The sequence below is a fragment of the Mobula birostris genome, chromosome 5 (genome assembly GCF_030028105.1).
Source record: "Mobula birostris isolate sMobBir1 chromosome 5, sMobBir1.hap1, whole genome shotgun sequence".
NCBI classification, from domain to species: Eukaryota; Metazoa; Chordata; class Chondrichthyes; order Myliobatiformes; family Myliobatidae; genus Mobula; species Mobula birostris.
This window is the reverse complement of record NC_092374.1, coordinates 3277875-3291379: the sequence shown is the minus strand read 5'-3', so window position 1 is coordinate 3291379 and position 13505 is coordinate 3277875. Positions and strand designations below refer to the sequence as shown.

Here is a 13505-nt window from a genome sequence, read left to right as displayed (position 1 = left end):
TTATATAGTCACAACAGGAGCAAAAGGCACTCACTCTGGGGAAGAGAGCTGGTGCTTTTGGGGAGAGAAAACAAGACAAGAAAATACACAGTAAATGTTCAGACAGCGGACAGGGGACCTCACACCCACTGATCCCTGGGGCAGCTGACCAGGATTAGGGATCTTCACTGTGGCAGGTGATTACAGTCACACATAGGAGACTTGCCTCTATTAGCTAGCTGAGGGGAGTTAACAGGGGTGCTGGCAGGGGTGCACAGGAAAGACATGATGGTGCTGGATGGTTGCAGAGGGGCTTACAAATCAAGGCTGGACAACGATCGTTCTGTTCTGGATCCAAGGTTGGACCTATGAGGGTTAGGAAGCCACACACACAAAATGCTGGAGGAACTCAGCAGGTCAGGCAGCACCTATGGAAAAGAGTACACAGTCAACATTTTAGACTGAGACCCTTCTTTCTTCAGGACTGGAAAGGAAGGGGAGGCAGTGAGCCTTAGGATGAAGTCCAGTTCTGGGGTCGAGGGGAAAGGCCTCCAGGATGATGGTGCCCAGGTTTGTGTCTGAGAGATGTTAATGTCCCAGGGCTGGGTAACTGGTAATGAGTGAATTATTGTCACATGTTCAGTGATACAGTGAAAAAGATTTGTCGCTCATACACATCATTCCACACACAAGTACATCATGGTGGTGCAAAGGAAAAAGAAAGATTACAGAGAAAGTGCAGTGCAGGCAGTGAATAAGGTGCAAGGTCACAACGAGGTAAACTGTGAGATCAACAATCATTTTATCGTACTAGGGATTATCCAATAGCATTATAACAGTGTGGTGGAAGCTGTCCTTGAGCCTGGTGGTACATTTTTTCAAACTTTTGTGTCTGAAGGGGGGAGGAGAAAATGTCTGGGGTGGGAGGGATGGTTAATTCTGCTGGCTGCTTTACTGAGACAGTGTAGACAGAGCCTTTGGCAGGGAGGCTGATCTGTGTGACAGACTGAGCTACATTCACAACTTCCCGCAGTTTCTCCAGTCTTGGGCCCAGCAGTGGCCTCATCGAGCTGTGATGCATCAGAATAGACTGCTTTCAGAATCCGCTTTAATATCACCGGCACACGTTGTGAAATTTGTTGTTATTTGGCAGAAGGGCATTGCAATACATAATGAAAAAAATAAATTACTATATACAAGTTAAATAGTGCTTAAGAGAGGGAAAAAAGCAGTGGGTTGTATTCATGGGTTCAATCTCCATTCAGAAATCGGACAGTAGAAGGAAAGAAGCTGTTTCTCAGTTGTTGATTGTGTGCCTTCAGGCTCCTGTACCTCCTTCCTGATGGCAGTAATAAGAAGAGGACATGTCCTGTGTCATGGGGGTCCTTAATGATGGATGCCCCCTTTTTGAGGCATTGCTCCTTTAAGATGTCTTGGATGCTAGGGAGGCTAGTGCCCATGAAAGAGCTGAGTTCGTAACTTTATGCAGCTTATTTTGATTTTGTGCAGTGCCCTTATGGTGCTGCAGCCAGTTAGAATGCTCTCCACAGCAAATCTGTAGAAGTTTATTAATCTCTTTGGCGACAAACCAAATCTCCTCAAACTCTGAATGAAATGTGACTACTGTCGTGCCTGTCTTGTAACTGAATCGATATGTTGGGCCCAGGATACATCTTCAGAGATGTTCACATCCACAAACTTGAAACTGCTCACCCTTTCTACTTTTGATCTCTCGATGAGTACTGGTGTGCGTGTCCTCATTTTACCCTTTCAGAAGTCCACAATCAATTCTTTGGTCTTACTAACCCCTGTTTCCATCCAGGGGGTCAGTGTGGACATGGTGGAGGATTACAAATACCTGGGGATACGAATTGACAATAAACTGGACTGGTCAAAGAACACTGAGGCTGTCTACAAGAAGGGTCAGAGCTGTCTCTATTTCCTGAGGAGACTGAGGTCCTTTAACATCTGCCGGACGATGCTGAGGATGTTCTACCAGTCTGTGGGGGCCAGTGCGATCATGTTTGCTGTTGTGTGCTGGGGCAGCAGGCTGAGGGTAGCAGACACCAACAGAATCAACAAACTCATTCGTAAGGCCAGTGATGTTGTGGGGATGGAACTGGACTCTCTGACGGTGGTGTCTGAAAAGAGGATGCTGTCTAAGTTGTATGCCATCTTGGACAATGTCTCCCATCCACTACATAATGGACTGGTTGGGCACAGGAGTACATTCAGCCAGAGACTCATTCCACCGGGATGCAACACTGAGCGTCATAGGAAGTCATTCCTGCCTGTGGCCATCAAACTTTACAACTCCTCCCTTGGAGGGTCAGACACCCTGAGCCAATAGGCTGGTCCTGGATTTATTTCCTGGCATAATTTACATATTACTATTTAACTATTTATGGTTTTATTACTATTTAATTATTTATGGTGCAACTGTAACGAAAACCAATTTCCCCCGGGATTAATAAAGCGCAAAGTTGTTATGACACCACTCTACCAGCTGATTTATTTTGTTCCTATACATCTTTTTATCACCATTTGAAATTTTGCCAGCAGTAGTTGCACCATCAGCAAAGTTATAGATGGCATTTGAGCTATGTCTAGCCACACAGTCAACAGTGTAGAGAGAGTACAACAGTGGGTTAAACATATCCTTGAGGTGCCCTAGTGTTGATTATCAGCAAGGTGGAGATGTTACTTCTGATCCGCAGACACTGTGGTCTTTTGGTGAGGAAGTCGAGGATCCAGTTGCGGATGGAGAAACAGAGGTCCAGCTTTTGGAGCTTTTTAATCAGAACTGTAGGAATGATTGTGTTCAACGCTGAGCTGTAGTCAATGTACAGCAGCCTGACGTAAGAACTAGGTGAGCCAAGGCCGTGTGAAGAGTCAGTGAGATTGTATCTGCTGTAGACCCATTGTGGTGATAGGCAAATTGCAGCCCTTGCTGAGACAGGAGATGATTCTAGCCATAACCAACCTCTCAAAGCACTTCATCACCGTAGATGTGAGTGTTACTGGGAGATAGTCATTAAGGCAGCTCACCCTGCTCTTGTTGCCCTTTTGAAGCAGGTCGGAACTTCAGACTGTAGCAATGAGAGATTGAGAATGTCTTTGGACACACCTACCAGTCGGTTAACACAGGTTTTTAGAGACCTACCAGGTACACCACAGGGGCCTGCTGTCTTACAAGGGTTAACCCTCTTGAAATATGTTCTGACATCGGCCTCCAAGACAGAGATCTATGGTGAAACTGCAAAAAGTTGTTGAGAATTATTGGGTCATGCCAAGTTTCCTTAGCCTTCTGAGGAAGTAGAGTTGCTGATGTGTTTTGTTGACCGTAGTGTCAATGTGGCTGGACCAGGACAAATTGGTGTCAACTAGACCTGGATACTTGAAACTCTCAACTTTCCCCAGCTGAATATCATTCATACATACAGGAGGAGGTTGTCCACCCCACTTCCAGAAGTCAATGTCTTGCTGTTACTGAGGAGTCTGGAAGATGTTGGGGACAGGCATGGGACATGGACTAGAGTTGGGGTTTGAGGTCACTATACCTGATCATATTGTTCTTTTGTAATGTAACCACTATCAGCCTGATCCACAGCTTGAAACCGTATCTTTGCGTCCAACAGGTCCCTCAGGGAGGGATAGGGCCATGGCTGAGCAATCGAAAGGACAAATTGTCGCCAGTCAAGGAAGTCTGAGTCAGGAGCCAACACCCGCGAAATCTCCACCAACTGCAAAGGCAGAAGCAAAAAAAGTGTGAGGTGGAAATGTCTGGAATTAGAGTCAGGGCACTGGGGGAGAAGAATGGCATGAAGGGGCTGGATTAACGTCAGTGGGAATACAGTCAGTGTCACAGCACCTGGGGGAGAAGGGTCACTGAGGGACAGTGTGAGAGATTTGGATTAGTGTCAGTGACAGTGTGGGTGGAGGAGAGGGGTCACAGAGGGACAGTGTGAGGGAGCTGAGTTAGTGTCAGTGACATGGTATGAGTGGAGGAGAGGGGTAATTGAGGGTCAGTGTGAGGGATTTGGATTAACGTCTGTGACACGGTGTGGGTGGAGATTACTTTCTCTACTCTAGTTCAACAGTTGCTAGACGGTTGATGAGGTCGATGTGTGTGGAGTGGGGTCTGTGCTGGGTGAGTTGTATGTGGTGCGTAAGCGATACATCCTTTTGTTGTTGATGCAGTCCTGCTGTGCCCCATACACAGACTCCAGTCTTCTTTCTCCACTCCAAACAGAAATGGGTTGAGATTCCAGAAGTCCCTGGCAAGGTAGCATTTTCAAGGAAACTTTGCGTATATCCCTGAATTTTACCCTCTGGCCTATATCCTTGCCTTTGCTATGATGAAACTTGGAGAGGAGTATCTTGTCCAAGTCTGGATGTCAGACAGACAGACAAGATGACCTGGTCAATGCTGTGTGTAACCAGGGCCAAGGAATGGGAGAGGTCACTGTTGATGGTTCCCAGAGCCTGCTCATGGATATTGTGGAGACAGTACTGGTGGCCTCCAATATTGGTGTTTCTTTGCCCTCTTTCTTACACAATGGGCTTATATTGACTACCGTCCCAACTGTGGGAACTGTAGAAGCAGAGAGAGATACATCAATGGGAACAGGCCCTTTGGCCTAGCAAGACCATGCTGACAATTGGCCAGCCAGTTTAAAATTCTGTGGACAGGAAACCCAGTGAATCAACCATCTCCAGAGAACTCCATCAAAACCCCAGGATCAGATACTCTCGTGGCCCAGTTACTCTAGACTACAGCCCTCCACTATTCAGGAGGCTTGCTGCATCATCTTCTGTCAAGGAAAACAAGGCAAGCAAAGACCAGAAGACCATAAGATATAGGAACAGAATTAGGCCATTTGATCCATTCAGTTTTCTTCAACATTTCATCATGGCTGAAGCAATTTTCCTTTCTGCCCCAATGTCCTGCCATTTCCCTGTATCCCTTGATGATCTGACCAACCAAGAATCTATCAACCTTTGCTTTAAAGACCTGGCGTCCACAACTGCCTGTGGAAAAGAATTCCAAAGATTCACCACTCTCTGGCTGAAGAAATCCTTCCTCATCTTCTTTCTAAAAAAGATGGTTCTCTCTTCTGAGGCTGTGTCCTCTGATCTTAGACTCTCCCACTATAGGAAACATTCTCTCCACATCCACTCTATCAAAGCCTATCACCATCTGATAGGTTTTGATGAGGTCACCCCTCATTCTTCTGAATTCCAGTCAATACAAGCCCAGAGACATCAAATGCTCTTCAGATGACAAGCCATTCAATTGTGGAATCATTTTTGTGAACCTCCTTTGAACCCTCTCCAGTTTCAGCACATCCTTTCTAAGATAAGCAGCCCAAAACTGGTCACAATGCTCCAAGTGAAGCCTCAACAGTGCTTTCTAAGATCTTAACATTACATCCTTGATTTTATATTCTAGTCCTCTCAAAATGAATGCTAACACAAGGACTCCCAAATCTCTTTATGCCTCATATTTTTGTATTTTCTCTCCATTTAGAAAATAGAAGTTTGAGAAATCGATGTTCAAAATTCCAGTAATGCCCCTTTCACTATTTCTCGACCTTTTTTCACTCTCATGTTATCTCCTTGCCCACCCGTCACCTCCCTCTGGTGCTCCTCCCCCCTCCTTTTTCTTTCTTCTGTCTCTTTCACCAATCAACTTCCTAGCTCTTTGTTCCAAGTTTTACCTATTACCTGGTGTTTCTTTCACCTCCCCCCAACTCCCCACTTCTCAAACCTATTCCTCAGCTTTTTTTTCTCCAGTCCTGCCAAAGGGTTTTGTCCCGGAATGTCGACTGTTTTTTTTCCATAGATACTGTCTGGCCTGCTGAGTTCCTCCAGCATTTGGTGATGCTGGGATTTCCAGCACCTGCAGATTTTCTCTTGTTTGCCCCCCACCTATCTTTGTATAATTGACAAATAACATAAATATAATCGGTCCCAACACAAACCCCTGTGGAACGTCATAGTCTTTCACAGCTAACTAGAAAGGGCTCCCTTTATTCCCACTCTTTGCCTCCTGCCAATCAGCCACTGCTTTATACATGCTAGTCTTTCCTGTAATACCATGGGCTTGTAGCTTGTTAAGCAGCCTCATGTGTGGCAGCTTGATAAAGGCATTCTGAAAGTTCAAGTACACAACATCAACCAATTCTCCTTTGTCTAGCCTGCTTGTTATTTCTTCACAGAATTCCAACAGATTTGTCAGGCAAGATGTTCCCTTGAGGAAACCATGCTGACTATGGCCTATTTTATCATGTGCTTCCAAGTACCCCGAGACTTCGTCCTTAACAATCGACTCCAACACTTTCCCAACCACTAAGGTCAGACTAACTGGCCTATAATTTCCTTTCTTTTGCCTCTCTCCTTTCTTGAAGAGTGGAGTGATATTTGCAATTTTCCAGTCTTCTGGAACCATCCCACAATCTAGTGATTCTTGAAGGATCGATAATAATGCCTCCACGATCTCTTCAGCCACCTCTTTCAGAACCCTGGGGTGTATGCCATCTGATGCAGATGACTAATCTACCTTCTGAACTTCTAGTTTCCCAAAATCCTTCTCCTTAGTAACGGTAACTTCACACACTTCATGGCCGCTGGCACCTGGAACTTCTCTATACTGCTCATGTCTTCCACAGTGAAGACTGATGCAAAACACTTATTCAGTTTGTCCGCCATTTCCTTGTCCCCCTTACTACCTCTCAAGCATTGTTTTTCCAGCAGTCCGATATCCACCCTTGCTTCTCTTTTACACTTTGTGTATCTGAAGAAATTTTTGTTGTCCTCTTTAATATTATTGGCTAGCTTACTTTCATATTCCATATTTACTTTCTCAATTACCTTTTTTCGCTGTCTTCCGTTGGTTTTTCCCAGTCCTCTAACTTTCCACTAATTTTTGCTCTATTATATGCCCTCCTAGGCTTTTATGTTGGCTTTGACTTCTCTTGTTAGCCATAGTAGTATATTAACTTTAGAAAACTTCTTCCCCTTTGGGACGTATATATCTTCTGCCTTTCAAATTGCCCCCAGAAACTCCAGTCATTGCTGCTCTGTTGTCAACCCTGCCAGTGTTCTTTTCCAATCAACTCTGGCCAATTCCTCTCTCATGCCTCTGTAATTCCCTTCACTCCACTGTAATATTGATACAACTGTCTTTAACTTCACTGTCTCAGATTTCAGGGTGAATTCAATGACTTTCCCCAAAGCATCTTTTACCTTACTCTCTCTAATCAACTCCAATTCACTGCACAACACCCAATCCAGAACACTTGATCTCCCAGTGGGCTCAACTATGAGCTGCTCTGAAAAGCCATCTCGTGAAATCCCCCATGACTACTGTAACATTGCCTATCTGGTATGCATTTTCTATCTCTCATTGCAATTTGTAGACCACATCCTTATTACTGTTTGGGAGTCCATCATGGTCTCCTTACCCTTGCATTTCCTTAGCTCTGTCCACAATCACTCAACAACTTCTGACCCAATGTCAACTCTTTCTAGTGATTTGATTTCTTTTTTTTTTACAAATAGAATATCGATCCCTCTGCGTTCCTGCCTGTCCTTTCGCTACAGTGTGTATCCCAGCTATAATCTTCTTTCAGCCATGATTCAGGGATGCCTACAGCACCATTCATGCCAATCTGCATCTGTGACACAAGTTCACAGAATCTCCCACTACTGATGTCAGGCTCACCAGCCTATAATTTCCTGGATTATTTTTAGAGCCTTTCTTAAGCAGCAGAACAACATTGGCTATCCTCCAATCCTCAGCCACCTCACCTGTCGCAAAAGATGATTTAAATATCTCTGCCAGGGCCCCAACAATTTCTACACTTGCCTCCCATAGGCTTCAAGGGAACACCTTGTCAGGCCATGGGGGAGTTATCCACCCTAATCTGCCTCAGGATAGCCAACATCTCCTCCTCTGCAATCTGTATAGAGTCCATGAAGTTGATGCCTTCTTGCCTGACTTCTATGGATGCTGTGTCCATCTCCTGAGTAAATACAGATGCAAAAAAAATGCATTTTAAGATCTCCACCATCTCCGTAAGACTAGAAGACATAGAAGCAGGATTAGGCCATCTGGCCCATCGAGTCTGCTCCACCACTCAATCATGGCTGATCCGTTTTTCACTATCTCCTCCTCAACCCCAGTCCTCTCCCCATAACCTTTGATGCCATGTCCAATCAAGAACCTATCAATCTCTACCTTAAATACACCCAACAACCTGACCTCCAAAGCTGCATGTGGCAACAAATTCCACAAATTCACCCCAACCTTTGCCTAAGTAAACTTTGGCTCCATGCATGAGTTACCATTCTGACCTTCCACAGGACCAATTTTGTCCCTTGTAATCCTTTTTCTCTTAACATCTGTCAAATCCTTTACAACGACATCTGCAAGAAGTGCATCCAGCTGCAGCTCCTAACAAACTGCGTTAGAGAACTGGAACTGGAGCAGGAGCTGGATGACCTGCGGGTCATTCGGGAGAATGAGGAGATTATAGATCGTAGCTACAGGGAGGTAGTTACGCCAAAGCAGGAGAGGACAGGAAATTGGGTTACTGTCAGGTGAGGGAAGAGGAAAGGGCAGGTAGAGCAGGGTTCCCCTGTGGCCATTCCCCTCAACAAGTATACCGATTTGGATACTGTTGGTGGGGGGGGGGATGACTTACCTGGGACAAGCTGCGGCAGCCGGATCTCTGGCACTGAGTCTGGTTCTGCAGTGCAGAAGAGAGGGTGGAAGAAGAGGAGAGCGGTAGTGATAGAAGACTCGATAGTTAGAGGTACATAAAGGAGGTTCTGCGGTCGAGACAGAGACTCCCGGATGGTTTGTTGCCTCCCGGGTGCCAGGGTCAAGGATGTCTCTGATTGCGTGCACAGCATTCTGAAGTGGGAGGGTGATCAACCAGATGTCGTTGTACACATCGGTACCAATAATGTAGGAAGACAGGGTGAGGAGGTCCTGAAGAGTGAGTGTAGAGAGCTTGGTAGGAAGTTAGGAAGCAGGACCTCGAGGGTGGTGATCTCAGGATTGCTACCTGTGCCACGTGCCAGTGAGGGTAAGGATAGGATGCTCTGGTGGATGAACACGTGGCTGAGGAATTGGTGTAGGGGGCAAGGTTTCAGATTTAAGGATCATTGCGACCTCTTCTGGGGCAGGTGGGACCTGTACAAGAGAGACAGGTTACATCTGATCTACAAGGGACCAATATCTTTGCAGGGAGGTTTTTTAGTGCTATTGGGGAGGGTTTAAACTAGATTTGCAGGGGGATGGGAACCAGAGTGACAGAGCAGATAGTGGAGTGGGGGTGAAAATAAATGATGTTAAAAATTCATGCAAAGTCACATATAGAAGGGTTGTGTAGTGGTAATAATCTTCTGAGGTGTGTCTATTTCAATGCAAGGAGTATTGCGGGGAAGGCTGACGAGCTGAGGGCCTGGATTGACACATGGAATTGCGACACTATAGCCATTAGTGAAACTTGGCTACAGGAGGGGCAGGATTTTTATTAAGATTAAAGTCTGTTACGAGCCGTGGCGTGAAGCGACTAAGAGTATGAGACTCCCCCCCCCGGTTAGGACGCTAGGTTAACCCCCAGCATTTTTGCCAGTACCCATTCTCAGCTGGGTAGACTGGAGCTTTGTGTTAAGTGCCTTGCTCAAGGACACACATGCTGCCTTGGCTGAGGCTCGAACCCACGACCTTCAAATTGCTAGTCCAACACCCTAACCACTTGGCCAAGCGCCACACTCAAGAGGGGCAGGACTGGCAGCTTAATGTTCCAGGGTTCCGATGTTTCAGGCGTGATAGAGGCAGAGGAATGAAGAATGGGGTGGCATTGCTAGTCAGGGAAAATGTTACAACAGTGCTCAGGCAGGACGGATTAGAGGGCTTGTCTACTGAGGCCATATGGGTGGAGCTGAGAAACCAGAAAGGTATGACCACATTAATGGGGTTGTATTATAGACCACCCAATAGTCAGCGAGAATTGGAAGAGCAAATCTGCAGAGAGATAGCAGACAACTGCAGGAAACATAAAGTTGTGATAATAGGGGATTTTAATTTTCCACATATTGATTGGGACTCCCATACTGTTAAAGGTCTAGACGGGTTAGAGTTTGTAAAATGTGTTCAGGAAAGTTTTCTAAATCAATATTTAGAGGTACCAACTAGAGAGGATGCAATATTAGATCTCCTTTTAGGAAACGAGTTAGGACAGGTGACAGAAGTGTGTGCAGGGGAACACTTTGATTCCAGTGCTTATAACACCATTAGTTTCAACTTGATCATGGATAAAAGATAGATCTGGTCCTCAGGTTGAGGTTGTAAACTGGAAAAAGACCAAATTTGAAGAAATGAGAAAGGATCTAAAAAGCGTGGATTGGGACAGGTTGTTCTCCGGCAAGGATGCGATTGGTAAGTGGGAGGCCTTCAAAGGAGAAATTTTGAGAGTGCAGAGTTTGTGTGTTCCTGTCAGAATTAAAGGCAAAGTGAATAAAAATAGGGAACCTTGGTTCTCAAGGGATATTGGAACTCTGATAAAGAAGAAGAGAGAGATGTATGACATGTATAGGAAACAGAGCAAATAAGGTGCTTGAGGAGTATAAAAAGTGCAAAAAAATACTTAAGAAAGAAATCAGGAGGGCTAAAAGAAGACATGAGGTTGCTTTGGCAGTCAAGGTGAAGGATAATCCAAAGAGCTTCTACAGGTATATTAAGAGCAAAAAGATAGTAAGGGATAAAATTGGTCCTCTTGAAGATCAGAGTGGTCGGCTATGTATGGAACCAAAAGAAATGGGGGAGATATTAAATGGGTTTTTGTGTCTGTATTTACTAAGGAAACTGGCATGGAGTCAATGGAAATAAGGCAAACAAGTGAGGTCATGGAACCTATACAGATTGAGGAGGAGGAGGTGCTTGCTATTTTGAGGCATATCAGAGTAGATAAATCCTCAGGACCTGACAGGGTATTCCCTCAGACCTTGAACGAGACTAGTGTTGAAATTGTAGGGGCCATGCAGATATATTTAAAATGTCGGTATCTACGGGTGAGGTGCCAGAGGATTGGAGAATGGCTCATGTTGTTCTGTTGTTTAAAAAAGGCTCTGAAAGTAATTCAGGAAATTATAGGCCAGTAAGTTTGACGTCGGTAGTAGGTAAATTATTGGAAGGAGTACTAAGAGATAGGATCTACCAAGTATTTGGACAGAGAGGGACTTATTAGGGAGAGTCAACATGGCTTTGTGCGTGGTAGATCATGTTTAACAAATCTGTTAAGAGTTTTTCGAGGAGGTTACCAGGAAAGTGGATGAAGGGAAGGCAGTGGATGTTGTCTACATGGACTTCAGTAAGGCCTTTGACAAGGTCCCACATGGGAGGTTAGTTAGGAAGATTCAGTCGCTAGGTATACATGGAGAGGTAGTAAATTGGATTAGACATTGGCTCAATGGAAGAAGCCAGAGAGTGGTAGTGGAGGATTGCTTCTCAGAGTGGAGGCCTGTGACTAGTGGTGTGCCACAGGGATCAGTGCTGGGTCCATTGTTATTTGTCATTTATATCAATGATCTAGATGACAATGTGGTAAATTGGATCAGCAAATTTGCTGATGATACAAAGATTGGAGGTGTAGTGGACAGTGAGGAAGGTTTTGAAAGCTTGCAGAGGGACTTGGACCAGCTGGAAAAATGGGCTGAAAAATAGCAGATGGAGTTTAATACAGACAAGTGTGAGGTATTGCACTTTGGAAGAACAAACCAAGGTAGAATTTACAAGGTAAATGGTAGGGCACTGAGGAGTGCAGTAGAACAGAGGGATCTGGGAATACAGATACAAAATTTCCTAAAAGTGGCATCACAGGTAGGTAGGGTCGTAAAGAGAGCTTTTGGTACATTGGCCTTTATTAATCAAAGTATTGAGTATAAGAGTTGGAATGTTACGGTGAGGTTGTATAAGGCATTGGTGAGGCCGAATTTAGAGTATTGTGTACAGTTTTGGTCAACAAATTACAGGAAGGATATTAATAAGGTCGAAAGAGTGTTGAGAAGGTTTACAAGGATGTTGCCAGGACTTGAAAAACTCAGTTACAGAGAAAGGTTGAATAGGTTAGGACTTTATTCCCTGGAGCGTAGAAGAATGAGGGGAGATTTGATAGAGGTATATAAAATTATGATGGGTATAGATAGAGTGAATGCAAGCAGGCTTTTTCCACTGAGTCGAGGGGAGAAAAAAACCCAGAGGACATGGATTAAGGGTGAAGGGGGAGAAGTTTAAAGGGAACATTAGGGGGGGCTTCTTCACACAGAGAGTGCTGGGAGTGTGGAATGAGCTGCCAGACGAGGTGGTAAATGCGGGTTTTTTAACACTTAAGAATAAATTGGACAGATACATGGATGGGAGGTGTATGGAGGGATATGGTCCAGGTGCAGGTCAGTGGGACTAGGCAGAAGATGGTTTGGCACAGCCAAGAAGGTGCAAAAGGCCTGTTTCTGTGCTGTAATGTTCTATTGTTCTGTTGCATTTCCCTTCTTTACCACAGACTCAGCCTGTAAGTTAACCTTCTGGGAGTCTTGCACGAGGATTGCTAAGTCCCTCTGCACCTCTGATGCTTGAGCCTTCTCCCCCTTTAGATAATAGTCTGCACTATTGTTCCCTTTACTAAAATGCATTATCGTACATTTCCCAACACTGTATTCCATCTGCCACTTTTTTGCCCGTGCTTCCAATTTGTCTAAGTCCTGCTGCAATTGCATTGCTTCCTCAACACTACCTACTCCTCCACCTATCTTCCTATCATCCACAAACGTTGCCGCAAAGCCATCAATTCCACTATTTAAATCATTGACAAACAATGTGAAAAGTAGCGGTCCCAATACCGACCCCTGAGGAACACCACTAGTCACTGGCAGTCAGCCAGAAAAGGCCCCCTTTATTCCCACTCGCTGCCTCCTGCCTGTCAGCCATTCTGCTATCCTTGCCAGTATCTTTTCTAAAGTAGGGGAAAATTTAAAAACCAGAGAGACAGAGGGACTTGGGATTCCCTGAGGGTTAATTTGCAGGTTGAGCTGTTGGTAAGGAAGGCAAATACAAAGTTAGCATTCGTTTTAAGAGGACTCAATCACAAAAGCAAGGATGTCATTCTAAGGCTTTATCAGGCATTGGTCAGGCAGGGAGTGTTGTGAGCAGTTGTGGGTCCCTTATCTATGAAAAGGTGTCCTGGCATTGGAGAAAGACCTGAGGAAGTTTACGAGAATGAGCCCAGGATTGAAAGGTTTAACATATGAGGAGCATTTGATGGCTCTGGATCTGTACTTGCTGGAGTTTAGAAGAATGAAGGGGGATCTCATTGCAACCTATCGAATATTGAAAGATCTGGATAAAGTGGATTTTGAGAGGATGTTTCCTTTAGAGGAGGAGTCAAGAACCAAAGGGTGCAGCCTCAGATTGAGGGATGTCCATTTAGAACAGAAATTAGTAAAAATTTCTGTTGCCA

General features: G+C 44.9%; 1 protein-coding gene across 9 annotated transcripts in view; it reads right to left on the bottom strand.

The window, feature by feature from the left end:
• The window catches only part of spef2 (sperm flagellar 2), a 216674-nt gene that overhangs the window by 20607 nt on the left and 182562 nt on the right, over nucleotides 1–13505 (bottom strand). For 7 of the 9 annotated variants that reach the window (XM_072257490.1, XM_072257494.1, XM_072257495.1 and 4 more), the window contains one exon: nucleotides 3540–3722. The exons of the other annotated variants lie outside the window; for them this stretch is intronic. In XM_072257490.1, coding sequence (XP_072113591.1) covers nucleotides 3540–3722 — 183 coding nt within the window. The remainder of the gene's footprint in view (nucleotides 1–3539; nucleotides 3723–13505) is intronic. 9 annotated transcript variants of the gene reach the window in all.